The sequence below is a fragment of the Oryzias latipes genome, chromosome 13 (assembly GCF_053564925.1).
Source record: "Oryzias latipes strain Hd-rR chromosome 13, Olatipes_Hd-rR_3.1".
Lineage (NCBI taxonomy): Eukaryota > Metazoa > Chordata > Actinopteri > Beloniformes > Adrianichthyidae > Oryzias > Oryzias latipes.
The window spans coordinates 10,427,089-10,444,671 of record NC_136249.1 but is presented as its reverse complement, the minus strand read 5'-3'; the positions used below and the strand labels follow the sequence as shown (position 1 = coordinate 10,444,671).

At 40.3% G+C, this 17,583-nt stretch overlaps 1 protein-coding gene across 31 annotated transcripts in view; it reads right to left on the bottom strand.

Annotated features, from left to right (window-relative positions):
- The window catches only part of gramd1bb (GRAM domain containing 1Bb), a 144,242-nt gene that overhangs the window by 4,299 nt on the left and 122,360 nt on the right, over positions 1 to 17,583 (bottom strand). For 24 of the 31 annotated variants that reach the window (XM_078929689.1, XM_078929713.1, XM_078929696.1 and 21 more), the window contains 14 exons: positions 13,213 to 13,297; positions 10,357 to 10,460; positions 10,181 to 10,276; positions 9,425 to 9,505; positions 9,219 to 9,334; positions 8,075 to 8,237; positions 7,803 to 7,992; positions 7,546 to 7,713; positions 7,362 to 7,480; positions 7,134 to 7,276; positions 6,913 to 7,016; positions 4,559 to 4,853; positions 4,151 to 4,258; positions 2,332 to 2,452 (listed from right to left, as the gene is read on the bottom strand). In XM_078929689.1, the coding sequence (XP_078785815.1) occupies positions 2,332 to 2,452; positions 4,151 to 4,258; positions 4,559 to 4,853; positions 6,913 to 7,016; positions 7,134 to 7,276; positions 7,362 to 7,480; positions 7,546 to 7,713; positions 7,803 to 7,992; positions 8,075 to 8,237; positions 9,219 to 9,334; positions 9,425 to 9,505; positions 10,181 to 10,276; positions 10,357 to 10,460; positions 13,213 to 13,297 (1,893 nt within the window). Of the gene's footprint in view, positions 1 to 2,331; positions 2,453 to 4,126; positions 4,854 to 6,912; positions 7,017 to 7,133; positions 7,277 to 7,361; positions 7,481 to 7,545; positions 7,714 to 7,802; positions 7,993 to 8,074; positions 8,238 to 9,218; positions 9,335 to 9,424; positions 9,506 to 10,180; positions 10,277 to 10,356; positions 10,461 to 13,212; positions 13,298 to 17,583 lie in introns of those variants that run through there. The other 7 variants (XM_078929690.1, XM_023961268.2, XM_078929698.1 and 4 more) reach the window with 4 other exon arrangements.

Sequence of the window (17,583 nt, the reverse complement as noted above, 5' to 3'; positions counted from 1 at the left end):
TGAAACACTAGAAATTCAGAAATCCAATTTGAAGCTTAATTTTCTTAAAATATGTCCTCCATCATTAGAAAAATGAACATTTTAAAAACCCGATTGTCATCAAAGTGGGTTTTTAAACAATCTTTAAGAGGTTTACAGAGCTCGTCTGTCTGGTTCACCTTTCGCCGTCTCACTGTTTCGTGGTTTTTTTTCCAGGGCAACTTCACAGGTTTTTTTTCTTCTTTAACAACACACTTTGCTCTGCGTTCTGATTTGATTGCCAACCAGTCTCCTCTGTGCCACGTCTCCTGCAGAATGCGTTCAGCTTTCAAATATGTCATACCTCTTTATCGACCCCGATCAGATTTTTGTTTTCATTCCTTAATCCTGGACTCATTTTTCTATGAAAGTTCGCACTTCAAGAGTTTCAACAAGAGACAAAAGTGTTAAAATGTTCATGTCTGTCTGAAAAATGTATCAATTTTGCAGTGAGGGTTTTTACAGCCCTAAAACAACAACATGACCCTACTTAAAGGATTTCACTTATCGTGGGTTATTTTTAGAACGTAACTCCGTCTTTCAGCGATTGTTTGCAAAAATGTCTGCTCCACAGCAGAAAGGAAACATGCAAAAGTACTTACCGTCACTGGACTAAAACTTAAATTTAAATTTAGGTAAATGTAAAGAATGCTCTGTGTAGATCTGATTCTTTTTCATGAATGAAGAACTGTGGTTTCTGATTGGTTCATGTGAAATTGTCATTTAAGGTGTGACTGATGTTTATTGACATGTAATCTTTTGCATTAACAGAAACTGTTTGGACCATCAAATGTCATTTGAATTAGTCAACTCCGCTGAAACAAGTATGACCTTATCTGAATCAATCTACTGTCACACTTAATTCAAACAAAAACAATAAAACAAAGACATTTCACTTTCTGGTAAACCTATGCCTGTCAATGTGCACTTGAAACACCCCGAGCGTTTTACTTTCTTTAGAGTGGAACATTCCCATGATGAGGGAGTTTTCTGCAGGACCCACAGCCGTGATTAAACACAGATTATATGTGTTCCAACATGGGACTACCCCCCCCCCCCACCACCACCACCACCACTGCGCTTCTGCGGGAACAGACCATCGTATGCAATCTCAGCTGCTCAACACTTGCTCGCTTGTGATTTTGACTCTCAAAACTCCCCCGAGTGGGGGCAGTGTCAGATGTCTCCTCTGATTGCACAACGTCTTGGTTTCACAATGATAAGGGCTGTCATGTGGTGAGTTATGAAGCAGATTGTATAAAAAGGTGTCACCTCAGAGAACTGTTTTTGCTAAAGTACAACAATGTGTGGGTGCATTTTGACCACTGATGGGTGGAATTTGGTAGCAATGACAATAGGAGATCTAATTTTTTTAGCAGCCTTTAATGTCACTTACACAGATAACACACTATTTTCATTGAAGACCTTTATGTCATCTAGTGGGGAAGACAGCCAGCAGCTTTTGGCTATTGTCACACCGAAATACAGTGTGTTATTGTAATGGGCATTGTGACATCAGAGAAAATGTGGATTGTTGGCGTTTCCCTGAGACAGCAGCCAGTGTGTCACACATGCAGGCAATAATGATGAGAAAACAGGTTGAACTGATCATCCATGGCAAATTTTTGTAGACAAAAGATGCAAAGATACTCTTATTTCATCATTAATTTACATAGGAGCACCGCTTTATAATTCATGGCTATTTTCATCTTAATCTTATTTTAAAATTATTCAGTTTACTTACTTGTTACCTAAAGAGTAATTGAGTTAGTAAGTCAGCTACTGCATATTAAAAGTAACTAGTTACCCAGCAAGGTAACTCTAGTTACATTGCCAGTTAAAATACGGCAATAATGTTTTTCCTCAGTTGCCTGCAAACACAACAAATAACTTAAGTGCAACTATATAATGAAAGTGACACTTCTAGTATTCTGGTAAAGTTCTACCAATGATATTATTTTGTTTACTTATAATATAGTGGAAGAGGATTGAAGTGTAGAAGTTTTATATTTATTTATCAGAACTATCCCACAACAAAAATGCAAAAAGCAAATTCTTCCTGTTGTTTTGATCCTGGAGGCTTCGCTGCACATGCACATTGTGACCCCCCCATCACACACACACACAAACACAAACACACATAAGAGTCTCATGGATATGAAGCACTGGTTTTTGGATTTTGTCTAAATAAGACATCATTGTAGTTAAAAGAGGACTGCAAACGGTTTTACAGTAGATCAAAAGATGATCGGAGCTGGTCTTTCAAAGTTGTTGTTACTTAAACTCACTGAAAACCTGAATGTGTCTGAGTACCTGGTCCAGCAGAACTACTGAGGACTTGATGATCTCCCTCCACTTTTGCAACTCGGCGTCATGGTAACGCTGCTGCGCCTCCAACAGCTGGGCCCACTCCATCTGTGTCTGAGGCAGTTTACTGGGAGACGCACAAACACACAGCACACATCAGCAACATCATGAGGGCCCTAGAGCATGATTTCCATTTGGAAGGACTTGCCAATAAACACTTTAGTAAATTGTTTCAATAAGTCCAGAGCTACTTAGAGGTAATTTTAGAAACTGTTTTTCCTGTCACGTGAGAATCCATATGGATATAGTTTAGTCTGTACGTCTGAAAGCGTAAGTGTGTGACAGCTTTTGGTGCAAATAACCAGAGCAGCCCTCTGCTCAGTGTCATCTCCTGACTGAAGAAGGCTTTGTACCACCAATGAAGCAGAGTTCTGAAGTTGACTTTAATTTTGTTTCAGAATTAATCTTTTGACTGAACACATTTTTATATTTTGCAAATTTAGTAGATAAAAAAAAGGTTAGTTTTTAACATATTTTTTGCTTTGTGCAACTATTTAAGTAGTTTTAACTCTGTCTCTGATCCTTTAAACAAGATAGTGGCTCTTCATAAGGTAATGTCCACATCTTTTTGTCATAACAGTAATGTTGGGAGTCTGAATTGAGGAAAAACAAAGCTTTTGATTCCTCCCACTCCTTTTCAAGCAAATGGCTAAACTCTTTTCGACAAACTTCACATTTAGTGGTTTCACCCTTGTGCTATCCTAGGCACTTTAACATTGGGAGTTGGGTCATCTAGACCCACTAGACAGTGCTCTGAACCTTTTTTCTTCAATGATTTGTGATCTTCACTGGTGTCCATGGATTACACGTCAAAGTAAGGGTGGGGTCATCTAAGATAGCACAAGGGTTAAGTGTGTCCTGTATTGTATGTTTAAGTTCAAATATCTCAATTTTTGATAAAGAGCAATTATAATAACATTATTACATGTGTATGGGGATGTATTTATATGGGTGTATATCTTCTTTTATGTTTTACTTTGTCTTTTTTTGTATCTTAATCTTTGATTGCTTGAAATAAACCAATTCCAAATCAAAATATGAATGTGGAGAGATTTGTTTTTTAATGAAAATGGTAGTTATTAGTAGGTTCAGGACAGAAAAAAGGTCAAAATATAAAATAATAAATCTAAATATATACCTACATACATAGCTATAATATTACACGTGTTGCTACACAACATGAGCTACAGTTTAAAAGTGATAAACTAAAGGTTGAAGCATTAACGGGACAGCTCCCATTTCTCTCTTGATAATGTTATCTTAACTTTTTAAACATATGCATTTCTGGGATGTTTTGAAGCCTCCTGCAGCTGTGGTGGTTTTATTTTCTTATTCTAACATTGCATATTTTACACACAGTTGTGTTTTCTATAGTCATAGTTCTTCCAAAAACTGAGCATCTGTTTTCTTCCCACACTGAAAGTCATACAGCAGCATGACATCACCAACTGCAGTGTTAACTCAACAAAGAGGGTAGGGGGGTAGGAGGGGGATAGGAGGGGGGGGGTGTCTTTGAAAGTGTAGAATGTGTGTTTTTATTTATTATTTTAATCATTACTTAAATTTACAAAGTACTTAGATCCAGTTAGAATTACACATCTGAAATTCAGATTAGTCTACAGTTTTTTTGACGAAAAATACATGTCATGATAGTTTTTCTTTATATTTGATATTTTTATTTAGTCGCCCGGACATTTTTGACCCAAAAACTGCAAGTTTCCGGTCATAGTTTTTGTTGACGGATGAACAAAGGATTTCTCTGTACCTCTCCTGAAGCCGAAGACTTTGCCAGGTTGTTAAGGACTGTGCAGAGTACTCCAGCATCCACAGCTTGTAGAAGAGCATCATGTTGAGGAACACAAGCAGAACCAGGCTGGAGAGGACATTTAGAAAACAGTCAAAACCTTTCATTTCCTTTTAGCACACATCGAATAGTCTGTTGGAGAATGCAAATGATAGTTGCAGTTTGAATAAATGTTTCTGCTGAGCAGGAAAGAGGTGTACCTGAGACAGATCCTAAGAATGGCAATGAAAGAACAAGAGAGAGAAGTTACACTTAAGAGATTTGGTATGAGGAAACCTTGAAGGGACAAAGCTGAAATCAGGAAGTGCAATAATAATCGTTAGTGTGCTCAGACACACATAAAAACATATCTGTGTGTGTTTGTCGTACACAAAGCTGATGATGAGCAGCAGTTTGGAAACGCTGTACAGAGCCAGGCCTCCAAGCATGTGATGGTGATCTGGACTTCTCGTCTGCGTGGAGCCCGCCACTTGTTTGATCCTCTGAATCACATCTTCATCTGTCGGCGTGGTAACAGGACTGAGGGCTTCGTCCAGATGTTGGCTGCGCATGTGTGGGAGGGGCCTCTTCTTTCGCCTCACTGTGGAGTTCTTTATCCCCTTGGCCTTTGGAGAGAGCTGGCTGGCCTCATTCATGACCTCCTCCAGCTTGGCCAGCTCCATTTCTGACAGGAAAAAAAAAAAGTTCTGTCAAGTAACGCATCATACATATGTTCATTTTAAGGGCTGGAACACACAGAAATGAAACTGTTTGATAGTGTCATTAAAAAAAGTTACTTTCAATACAAATCCACAAGACTTGATTATTTCGATTTTAAGTGAGCAGAGATGGCGTATTATTTTAGCTTAGCAACATCACTCAAAAAATAATTAAATAAAAATGTAAAATCACCTTTTTCAAAAATCAATTGGATTTCAAAATGATTGTAATTTATCTGTATGTCTTTTCATTGGTACATAAAAACAATTAACATGATTATTGTAAAAAAGCGATTATTTTATCCTCACTGAATCATAATCTGTGAACAGTAAACAACATCCTGGAACAAAACATTGTTTTAAATGGTTAATATAGGAGTTAATGATGAGATACAAATGTTTATTTAGTGCTTTTCGGTTTCTGACTCTTTTGTATATTTAAATGTGCGTTGGGTCAGTTTGACCCGGGACCATCAGTGCTTCTCCTTTGAAACAAACATAACAAGAGGGTTCCATATAAAAGGCTTTGTATTGCTTCCTTTTTGTTGCCACACTATTTAATAGCAGATCTGTTTAAAGGCAAACTATAAAGTGTGCTTTAAAAACAATCCCCTTTAAAAAGGCAATAGGAAATTATCCACAGCAGCTGAGTATATTCCTCATTTCCCGGTTTAATAATAGTTGGCCAATTTTGATGCTTTTACAATAGTTTCCATTCCCACACTCTAATCCATTGAGTATGAGCAGAGTGTTTAAAAGTGCAGCTAATTTATGAGGAGTAGATCAGAATCAGCAGTTTACGGATGTCTGGTTTTTAGTCTCAGCTCTTTAAACTGCAGTGTCTCCTCACTCATGGATGGTGTTTCATTAGCTCTTCAATACTAATGTATGACACATGATACAGGAGGCTTTTTTTAACAAAAAAAAATCGAATGTATGTGAATTAATCAAATAGAAAGAAAAACTGGTATAAAGGTGGAATTGCTTTGTGTTTCTTACACAAACACCCAGACAAGTCTAGATATGCAGCTTGGTCTGCAGTTAAGGGTGCCTGCTGACTTTAATGAGCTGTTTAACCTGGGTGACTGACAGGAAACATGGCTCCAACTGGAGAGCTGTCAACTGAAACAATACAAAAGTTTTAAAAACTCCCATAACAGGGTAGTTTGTATTCCCAGTCAGCTGTGCTTACAATGAGAAAAATGAGATGGAAGGCGTGTCAAAGCAAAACGAAGACAGAAATAAAAACTGGTGAAAGTTGCAAAACAAAAAACTCAAAGCAATCTGGGAACACAGTTAACAGTAAAAGACAGTTGATCTGAAAAAGGTAAAAAAAAAACTTTTCAGAAGAAGATTGGCAGACAAAGAGTTGAATGACTACATGAAAGAAACTGTCAGTGATTATTCATCAGGTTCTATCAGGCAAACGTTTACTTTGGGTCAGGTCCAATGAAACATCTAATGATAACAGCTTGAACTAATGAGACTGGCAAAAAAACAAGTGAAATGTCAGTCATCAATGCCCAGGTGTACATTTGCATGTAAAGTACATTTACATTTATATTTTTTAACTGGGTTTGTGGAGAAAGTTGTGATTTTTCACCAAAGTAAAAGGTATTAAAGCTTTCTATCACCAGCAAGCAATCATTAAACTTGTGAAGGTTATGAACAGTTAAGGCAATCTTTAAAATGAAATCATAAACAGAGAAAAAAATGGCTGATCAATCCTTAATTTAAAAAAAAAGAAGATCATCAGGTATTTTGCTTTATGCCTCTCAATGTATCCCGCCTTCGCCCCGGGACAGGCTCCGGCCACCCCGTGACCACGATTGGGATAGAACGGGGATAGAAAATGGATGGATGAATGGATGGGTTTTTGCAATCAATGACAAAATCTTGATCCAAGGAACAAGTTGCAAAAAATGTAAATAATTTTTTTCCCAGTTTAGTTATTTGTGATATTAGTAGAAGATAATGGTAGTTTTTGTGACACAGACAGACAAGCTAAATCACAGAAACATTTACCAAGATGTCGGAAGTTCTCCTCCAGTCCACTCCAAAAGTTTTTCTCTATTAAGCCCTTCACCAGACCCCACGGCTGTTTCCTGAAACGCAGCTCCGTTGATATCCTGAAGGACACAAATACAAGCTCATTTTCGGCAGACACGAACAGCAGTTTTGAATACAAACATGTCAAAGACAAAGTAGACAGCAACATTTGGTTCAAATTAGTTGAGGTCCCTCACCGTAACCGACATTTGTTCTTGGCCACGCGTGTTAGCATGTAGCGGTTGAGAGTGTAGAAGTAATCATGGTAGGGCACGTCGTGCGTGATGACCTCTGCGTCTATTATATAACACTCACTCTCCTGGCTGGCTTTGTACAGAGTCTAAGAAAATCAGCAAAATGTGGCTTAATCAACTGCTGCTCAATAGCTAGAAAGTGATTTGGAACGTTTGTGGGGCTTGCTCCACCTGCGTCTCAGTGACCGCAGCTGTCTTAGGTGCCAGAGGGTTGGACAGAGAGATGGTGTACATGATCTCTCTGGTTTGGTGTCCACCTTCGTCCTTCTTCCATGGGTGATACACCACGTCTGGATCAAAAAAAAAGTCAGATTTTATTGAACTACAAAGGTCCGTTGGAAAGTGACTGTATTACCATAAGAATGTAGGGGGTAATAACCCGAGAATCGCCGTTGCTCCATGAAGTCACTCATGAACTGAGACTTGTTGAAGAGAATGTCGTAGAGTTTGTCCACGCTGATCCTGTACACCTCATTGATATGCTGCCTGCCGTTTAGATCATCATGGAAGGCCTGCACCTCACCTGAATAGCAAAATTCAAGGTGTGATTCTTTCCAATTTCCTCAACATCACCCCACAATGGCAATGGATGAAGGATGGAAGCTGAAATACCTTCGTCGTGGGTTTCTGAAGAGTCACTGAGCTCAGTAGGGATATCTTCATTGTCATTTAGGTCCAGGGATGGTGAGGGAACAGGACCTTCAGGTCCACTGGTTTCTTTCTTCTCCTCCTCTAATAGAGGAACAGTCAACAGCTCCCCGTCTGCGAGGCAGTCTGTAAATTCCTCCACTGGAAGGTCAAACTGAGGGAGAAAATCCCATCTGTAACCCTCTATTTCCATCTCAAGAGAGTTTAGTGGGTTTAAGAACCAGTTAATGGCTTACTGTGATGGGTGTGTCATTGTTGCCAGGGCTTGGGATGGCGCTGTTTGGAATGACCTTCTTGAGCAGCGGAGGAGGGCTCCCCTCAGGCTTGGCCTCTGCACTGCTCTTTGTCAAGTTGTCATTGTTGATCTCATTCTCCTCATTTGGAATCTCCTCGCTAAACCTGGAGGGACCAGATAACAGTGATGGAGGGAGAGTTTGTTTAGTTTAAAGAATTCAGTCTCAACTTTTGAAAAAGGTTTTTTCTAACAGCTACAACATGCAAAGGAATATTTGCAAACTCGGTAAATTAAATATATAACAACAGTAGAAAACTCCATCCTCAAACATATCAAAATCCAAAAACAACACAAAAATAGGAAACAATGTTTTATATAATGATCCTTCTAGTGTGGATCATGTGAAAAAAGGTTCTGAACACACAAATCTAGAACAGAAGACAATGTGACACAAATGTGTCACATTGTATCTTCATATGGAAAACTGTACAGTAAACAGACAGTAAGTCAACACTCCACTGTGTGAACATGACTGGCTCCGTGAACGACAGGGACTTGGACTTCCCTTTCAGACTTGAGGTTCACTTTAATCATAAAAGCAGAGACTTAAAACTTGAAGAAAGATTTCACATCAAAGATTTGAACCTTGACTTGAGACTTGAACCTTGACTCGAGACTTGGCCTCAAGGACTTGAACCTTGACTCGAGACTTGTACTTTAGGACTTAAACCTTCATTGGAGATTTGAGCTTAAGGACTTGTACCTTGACTCGAGACTTGCCCTCAAGGATTTGAAACTTGATATGAGACCAGGCTTTGAGGTCTCAGGACGTAATGCAAAACTTGATATCAAGGGTTTTAGACTTAACTCAAGACTCGACTTCAAGGACTACTAGGTGCTGGAAATTACTGCAACCGCTTGGGGGCACTTTCTAGTGTTACCGCAAGCTGGTACATGATCATGTTAGTGATTAGTTGTGGCGACCCCTGAAAAGAGCCTTTCCCATTAATAGCCACTATTCATTGTTGATTGGTTCAGTGCCCAATTAATGATTTCTAAACACATTTTTGATTTTATTTCAGCTAAGTGTCAGCCAATTGATCCAAAGTGTTTATTACAAGCAAGTTTAACTCAAGCACACTCACCCCATGGTGTTGAAGTCATCATCAGGGGGAACGTAGTCCTCGTCATCACTTGTCAGGCCCAGCTCGTTGCCATAGCACTGATGGACAAAGTGCCACAGCTCTTTGGGGCACAAGGGCTGAAGAAGGTGTAAAGCAGAAAATAATAAATTCCCTTCATTTTTTACTTTGATGTATTGAGAGCACTTGCAGGCATCAGATATACTGACTTTATCAAGTAGTGCATTCTGCCATAACCGGAACATCATCATGTATGTCCGGTCCCTGGCTCCGAATGAGGTGAAGAAGTGCTGTGAATAGAAAAGGCAACACTGAAGAGCATTGAAAACTGTACGGTTTGATTCCTGATTGTTTGGGTTGATGGGAATCACCAGTGACACTTTTTAACTTCAGATAAGTAAGGGTTAATGGCAGACGAAGTGTGCGGTTATTACTTTTTAACGCACGCCGTGGAAGCCTGAACCGTCCGACGCGAAGCGGACCTGCGACCTGCTTATACCCTTGGTCACTTACAAAAGCAATATATATTAACCAGGTTTTAGTCCTTAATTCTTGTTTTTTTGGGGGATTTGGATCGCTTTTCTCACAAAAAGTGGACTATATGTTACGTGATGCGGTGCATCACGTAACATATAGTCCGCGTTGCATAGCACCACCGCTGCAGTTAAGATTCGGCGATATATATATGCTGATCGTCGCGATGGGTTGAATAAAGCATCAGTTCAGAGAGAAATTTCATCTCTTACCACTTGATTTTGTCCAAATGATGAAGCAAAAGGTTTTTTTAAAGAAGCCGGCGCAGTGATACAAAACATTTAAGCTAGGTGACCAGAACTTCTTTTTTCACCGGTTATCAGGTTTTAATGCATACCCAGCAGCCAATCAGAACTGAGTTTTCAACCGGACCATGGTATAATTATTGTTAACCTGCAGTCCCTGCAGAGTACACACGTGGACTCCTGTACCTTCTCAGTGTCCGTGCAGACCTGGATGGCATTGGGAATGAGGCGAGCTGTCTTCTCTTTAGTCATGGAACAGATGTCCTTTAGTCTCACTGTTAGCTGTACAAACACACACAAGTCATATGTACATGGTCGTCAATGGTGTGCAAAAAACTGAACGGACCCCTGAGAGGCATTACCAGTGTTTCCCATCGGAAGATGTTGCTATAGAAACAGATCCAGTTCTCAGAGAGGTAGAGTCTTCCCTGCAGGAGGATGTCCCGTTGAAGAGCACAGGAGTAGTCTGCAACACAAACAAGTCACAAAAAAATCAGTCCTCATTATCTATTCAGTACAGCAGTGGTCCCCAACCGCCGGGCCAGACAATTGGTACCAGACTGCAGAGAAAAAAAATACATGACCTACGTTTTTTCCATTGTATTTTCAATTTTGACTCTGATTTTATTTTGTCAAAAAACCACTGGAGTCCCCCCACCACATCAGACTCATTCTTGACGCGTGTAAAGTCGCTCGGTCAAGTGTCAAAAACACATCCCCAACTTGGCTACACCAGCCACTAATCAAGCAAACAAAGTTACTTTCGCAGAAAAAAATCTAGTGAGGAAACAGAAGAAGGGCTTTCAATTGAAAATAAAATAAATCTATATTTAACAGACAAAAACCAGGAGTCTTTACTTCTAATATAGATTTATTGTGACAGTTGTTCCCACACACCATAATAATATTGCATGATCATTAGCAACCAGCTGTCCAATGTTACCAGGATGCTGCTAATAAAGTCGTTCAAATGGTGGATTCAGGCTTAATATTGTTTTTCTAAGAGTAAGTAGAGTTGCAGTAATGGATGCAAGATCTGAGTAATGACTGTTTAATTTTTGTCAGACAGTTATAAATGACATGGGAGCAACACTTAACTGTGAATTTACTATAAATGTGTGCTAAATAAAATCACAATCTAAAACCAAACCATGTGATTGACCATAACATTGAATCATGGAGGTGAATCACTGCATCACTACTGTATACCAGTATGTTGGTGTTGACAAGGTCAAAAAACTATTGCTAAATTTAAGAAGGATTTTGTATTTATTGTTTTATTCTGTAACAACAGGCTTAGTCTAAGCCAACTAAAAGGTTTTCTTCATTGTTACTTGCTTAATACAAATAAAAAATGTTTTCCCCCCAACTATTACTTATTTTGTAACACACAAATCTTACATCCAAGGAAAACAAAACCGTGACCCAAAAATCGAGGTTTGAACCAAATCATTTGAATTGTTCTATAGCTAGTGCCAAATATGTCAATGAGCAGCTCAGAAAGGAACATAATATTGAACAATAAATTAGCTGATGAAGTAAAAGCAAGATTACCAAACATGATGTGGAAAAAAACCTGGAGTTTTTTTTTATAGCTGTTGGCTCTCAGATGTAGTTTGAAAGCTTTTAGTAATTTTTATTTTTTTTACCTGAAAGACCAAATACAAAAGTAACAATACTTCACTCATGTTCTGTCATGGTGCTAAAGACTAAGCACTAACTTTAAAACTTAAAATTCACGTTTTTGGCGTCAGGGTAAAGATAACACCTAAAACAGAGAGTGTACATGATTCAGGTTAGGATCGTTCTGACTTTTTCTGCACTGACAGGGTCAGAATAACTTTCCTGGGAGGAGAAACATTGTCTTTGCACGTCTAACAATTCCCTGACCGCCTGGAGTTGGTCGCAAATACATTGATTCACATTGGGTGTCTGTATTAATAATTTGTATGCTTCAGGTTTGTGAAAAGAAATCACTTTCATACCCCTCACAGGGTAGAACAGGAAGGAGAGACCTAAAGTTGGCTTAAGACCATTTGCATTGGAATGATGATGACTGGAACAGATACTTGAGGCAATGCAGGTCATGTGTTTGAAAGTGCTGCCTTTATGTTTGTTGTCAAACAGTGGATGCCTCTGAGTGCAGGCTCCAGTGCTGAGCTCATGTGAGGATTAGTGGTGGTTTGAGGGAGTTCTGCTGCAGGCAAAAGACAGCTTTACGCCATTCAACAGGGTCAGGCTGCACCAACAGCCTGACTGAAACCCAACTTTTTCATGCAGAGAGTCAACAGCATTAACCACGCCTCCATGTTGTGGTAAAGTAGCTGGAAAATGGTACTGCGCCTTCAGTTGCCTAAACTGAGTTTATGTGGAATACACTTGACTAAAAAGGTCAAACATTCATCATGCTGACTGTTTAAAATCCTTTTCAAACCGCACTAAAGAGACAAAAGCACTACAATGTTAGTTTGAGGACAAAAATTTGGGCCTTTTCTTTTATGACTTTGATGCCTCAGCAGAAATAACAGTTTTTGCATTTCCCAACAGTTTGAATTAATTCATTTCTACCCTTTGCTTGTTTTTAGTAAAAAGTCACAACATTAAAGACCCACTCCAATGAATATGAAGTTTCTGGTGTTTTTTTCTGATGATGACAGAAAATTAAGCTATCCGAGTATTTCTGTGTTCAAGTCGTTGTATATCAGGAGCAGAAGGAAAAGTGCTGTTTGAAAAAGAGCTTATTTGCCACAAGCTCCCTGGTCTGAGCTCTCAGCAACGAAGACGGGAACAGGGGCGGGGTTGCTCTGTGCCAATGGTCTCGCCCATTGCAGAAACTATGTCTTAAAACATTTTTTTTGTGTGCTTTTGGCTAAAATCAGCGTAATCATAACGGGAAAAAAAACAAACGCTGAAAACAGTTTTAAAATGGAACAAGATATGATTGGAGTGCGACTTTAATCATTTTTCGCCTTCCTGCCTCTATGATATAATTTATAACATTTAATCAGACAAAAGACTAAACTAAAGTGCAACACTTGTTCTTAGAAGAGTGCAGAGGGCTGCCAAGAATGCCAGGTAGACATGGACAAAGCAAAAGAAACACTGCATGCATTTAGGGCACACTGTAGGCGAAGCTCAATGAGGATTAATCATTTTCTCATTACTAACAAGTTGGCTGCACTGTGCCAGTGCTCGGATGGCCTGAGTGTGCGACTCACCCACAATGAGTCTCTCTGTGTCAGGGAGCTGCTTGAAGAGTTTCCTGAAGTCCTCATTGCGCTGCTTGTATGTGGGGCTCAGCACCTGCAGGAACGGGCACACTGGCGTTACAGACCACCTCTTCCCAAGCTCACGCCATCACCCGCATGCTTCATTGCAAGACTTTCCTGGGTTATTTGTTTCTACTAGCACGTGAGATCATCTTGTTAAAACCACCCACAGATGTGACAAGGATGGCTGCTTTTATTCAGCCAGGCCTCCACTCCCGTACTGTGGGGGGTTTTGACAGGTACATGGATATATGGTGGATGACAAACAAGAAAGCAGCCCGAGCTAACAGTATGAAAACCAGCAGATCAATTGATGCACATGCTGCCGTGACAGGAGGTTAGGGTTAACCATATACGATTCTTCTTAGAAAGAAGCCCATTTTTGGTTTTGTTAATGTGGCAGTGGATAAGTGTATCTGATGATGGTGCAGAAAAGTTCCACTAGTTCTTGGGAAAATCTTTCAAATTATCCTTTTTTGTTGTTGCTTCAAGTAGCCTTGATTTTTTTAGCTTAAGATGTGCCAAGAAAAAAAAAAAGGAGTGTTCACTGAAGTGAAGACTCTCTGTATCTGCGCCAGATGTTTCCATTCAGCAGGAAATGTTCAGGAAGCTATAGCTGCCAATCCAACAAAAACAAAACAAAAAAACCTTTGGAGCAGGGCTGGCGAGGAAAGGAAAGCCTGTTTATGTAGAACTTCTTCTCCCTCTGCTATGCTTTTTTTTAAAGATCAACTGAGTGACATCCCTAAACTGTTTACACCACGTTCTCCCTGTGAGTCAGATTTAACCAAACACACACCTGTATTTTTGAATAGAATAGAAGATGCCCATAGTAATCTGATGGTTTCCTCTGACAAGAGGCCTCTTTGAGGTCTGCAAGAATTCCAACAGCTATGACTCATAACCAGAACCAGAGGTTTTTATTTTGTTCTAGGGAATCACCACAAAGACGCACTCGTTACAACAAAAAGAAGGTTTGCAACCAAAAGCTTGGTTTCTGACTACCTTGTTTGCAAGAGCCCCTCAGCATTTTAGCCCAGTTTGTTACAAGCAGAGGTCAACTTACAGCGGGGATGTCTTCATCGTCCCAGTCAGGGTCCGGAAGGTCAGACGCAGCCCAACCCCACTCCCAACCCCATTCTCCTCTGGCCGGACCCTGCAGGAGCCACCCCGCTAATGCCTCATCCAGCTCCAGCATGGCCTCCCACTCCGACACGGCAGGGTCCTCGTCCAGCTCCCCGCTCATCGTGTCGGATCCTTTTTTTTCCTGGAATCCTGTTTTTCCTTCCACTGATGTCGGAGGACTCCCCAGTTTACACAAGAGTTTTGAAATAGAAGAAGCAGCTGGCGAGTCCGGCGGCGTTTAGGATGCAGTGTCCGCCCCCCCCCCACACTTGCTTTCAGAGTGGAGCAGTGGACACAGAGCGCTCCAGCCACATGATCCTAAAACTGCCCCTCCGTTGTCTGACTCTGCCACTTCCTTTCACACACTCACAGGGAGAGGAGTTACGGCCGTTGCCCTCTAGTAACCCCAACCAACAAGTTCTTTATTATCGTTCCACAAGCTCTTTCCCTTTTTTTCTCCTGCTTACTCCTCCTATATTGTGTGAGCAGAGTGTGCATGTGTGTGTAAGGTGCTGTCCAAGTCTCAAGTGCCTTGTAATTACTCTGTTTACAAGCAGGACAGAATTAGGGAGGTTTACTTTGTGGAAAGCTCTAATACGAGCCCCGTCAAAGCTGGAGGAAATAAGTGGACCCAAACTGAAACCAAAAAATAAATAAATGCATTCCCCTCCACCAAAGCCTGCCTCCAGTCCATCCTGCTGTCTTTCCAAGTGATTGATTAATAGAGAACAGATGTGAACACAACCTCCAGTTACCTCCGCCTGCAGAACAACACCGTCTATTCTGAGAGAATCGGCATTTGGTGGCGATCCAGTCTTCTCCGACGAATGAGTTGTTCCATCAATGTTCGATAGCGACTAAAATCTAAACCAAAGGAAGTATGAGTGCTGATCTTGGATCACTCAATGGATCTGAAGGCGTTTTCTCCTAACCGTGGATTGGAGTATAACCACATACCCCTGATACCCGATCCCCCTTCTTTACTGTAGGGAGATGAGAAAAATGTGCTGCTCTTATTTTAGCGTCCCTCAAAACACAACCTGTGGGTGCGACTTCCAAACTGTAACTCAAAACGGCAGCTGTGGAAGTGTGACTTAAGCCACAACTTCTGCATGAAGGATGAAGACAAGGTTTGCTTGTTTTCCCCAGTTTTTCTTTAGCTAGATCCTAAAGAGACAAACTGAAGCCAGAGAACCAGATGTTGGAATCCGGCCTGGAAAACACTCTTTGGTGAAAGGCTTGTTGGAGAGCAGAACAATGCTTTAATTGCACAGATGTCCTCTATATCATTAGAGTTTGAACGTCTAGGAAATGAGGATTCATCCCTCAAAATGACTTGTGATGTCCACATCGAGGGATCCTCGATCCACTTATTCTTTAAAAAAACAAAAAAAAAGGGGTATAAGGTGAGTGATGCAGGGTCCAGAGTTCAGGTACTCTGTGCTGCTACCTCAGATGAGGTGGGACTGCAGACACAGAGCGTATTGATTTGGTTCATTATTAACTTGCTGGACAAACAGTAGGGGATGGAGGAGACTGGTACTGTAAAGCAGGGTGTGTGCTAAAGGAGCGGGCTTTTCCTCCATAAATAATAAACCTTTATCAGTAAGAATGTTTTACATTCTGTGCCACCTCATATAACCATAATAACTAATGAAAGACTTGATTGTTCTCAGTTCTTTTCTGTCTTAATTCTTTTTGTGTTCATTTTGACAGATTTGCTAAACCCTCTGAACTCTCAGTACCATGGAAGCATTGTGCCAAACTTGTATGACGACAAAATACAGGTACATCTAAAAAGAATAAAATAAATAAATAAATAAAAGGACATTTTGTGAAAAATGTAAAACATTTTTGGTCCGTCAGTTCAATGAGTGAAAGTTCAGTATTATAAAGCAAAATTACCCACAGATTTAAAACGTTTTCCTTTTTGTAATTTTGTTTATTTTGGTATCAAAACCAGAAAATCCTACAGTTGAGCGTCTCAGTGTATCAAAACATTTTTTTTATTAATCAAAAAAGGATGACACAAATGTCAGGCTTTAAATTTCCCCCCTGATACCCTCAATAGTTGTTTGGGCATTCTGTGTGAAAACTGCATTAAAGGGCCTTTATATCTATTTTTATTGTATTATAATATCATTCCTCACTGTAAACAACGCCAAAGTCGTATTTTGATCCATTCACGCTTTTCTGAGTGCCTGTTTTAGATTAACACTAGGAAATAGGCGGCACCCACATGGAGTGAAACCCGGTGCCTCAAAGATCGAGTCGTCTTACTTCCAGGTTGGGTAGCAGCTTGATGGAAGGCTTGAAAACAGCATGATATAGGCCCTTTAAGGTACCTTGGTAACATCGGTCTGTGGCTGTGAGTAAAGCTAAATTCACATCGGAAACGTGCATTTAAGTAGCCACTACCAGTGAAAAGTCTATGTGCACGCCCACAAATGCAGATGTGGGCTTTTGCGTTAAAACTCTCATGTTCTCTTGTAGTTTCGCAAGGTTTTACGATCGCTTTTGGGCTCTGCAGACAAAACATGCAGCCACTGAATGCACACTGAAAGATAAACAAGGTCGAACCCTGACCAATCAGGGACCTGGATTTGGTAGTGGTGTATGGATAGCATGCCTTTTCATTTTAGGATTTTCAATTTATGAAATAGAAAATTGATCATGGTAGAGAAATTACTTGCAGCTTGTGCCCGACCTGTGAAAGAAAAAGCCTGGAGCAACATTCGTGAGATTTTTCACCGTTCCGACATTTTGCACCAAGCCTTTTCCAACTGTAGATGGCAGACATGTGCTAGTAAGCTAGTAAGCAGTAAAAAAAGGAGAAGAATCCCCTCCTTGCTCATTCAGTGGGAACTCAATGGGCAATACGTGCATTTATGATCCCACATTTAGCACATTCTTGAATGTGTGCCACATACCCAGTGTGCCCATCCAATAAGTATATTGGAAGCACAGGTTGCTTTGATAGTTGCCTAATGCCTCAGTCACATGCAACGGTACGGTGGTTGACCCATATGGGTACTTTGTTTTTTTTGCAGAAGGTTGTAGAGAGGAGCAGCAGCATCTCAAGAGGAGCACAGATGGATCCCGTAGTTCCTTTAAGGCTCAAGGGACGTCATGAAAATGAATCGTACCATTATCGCGTGTAGTGACAGTTTTTTTGAAGTATTTGTAAAGACAATG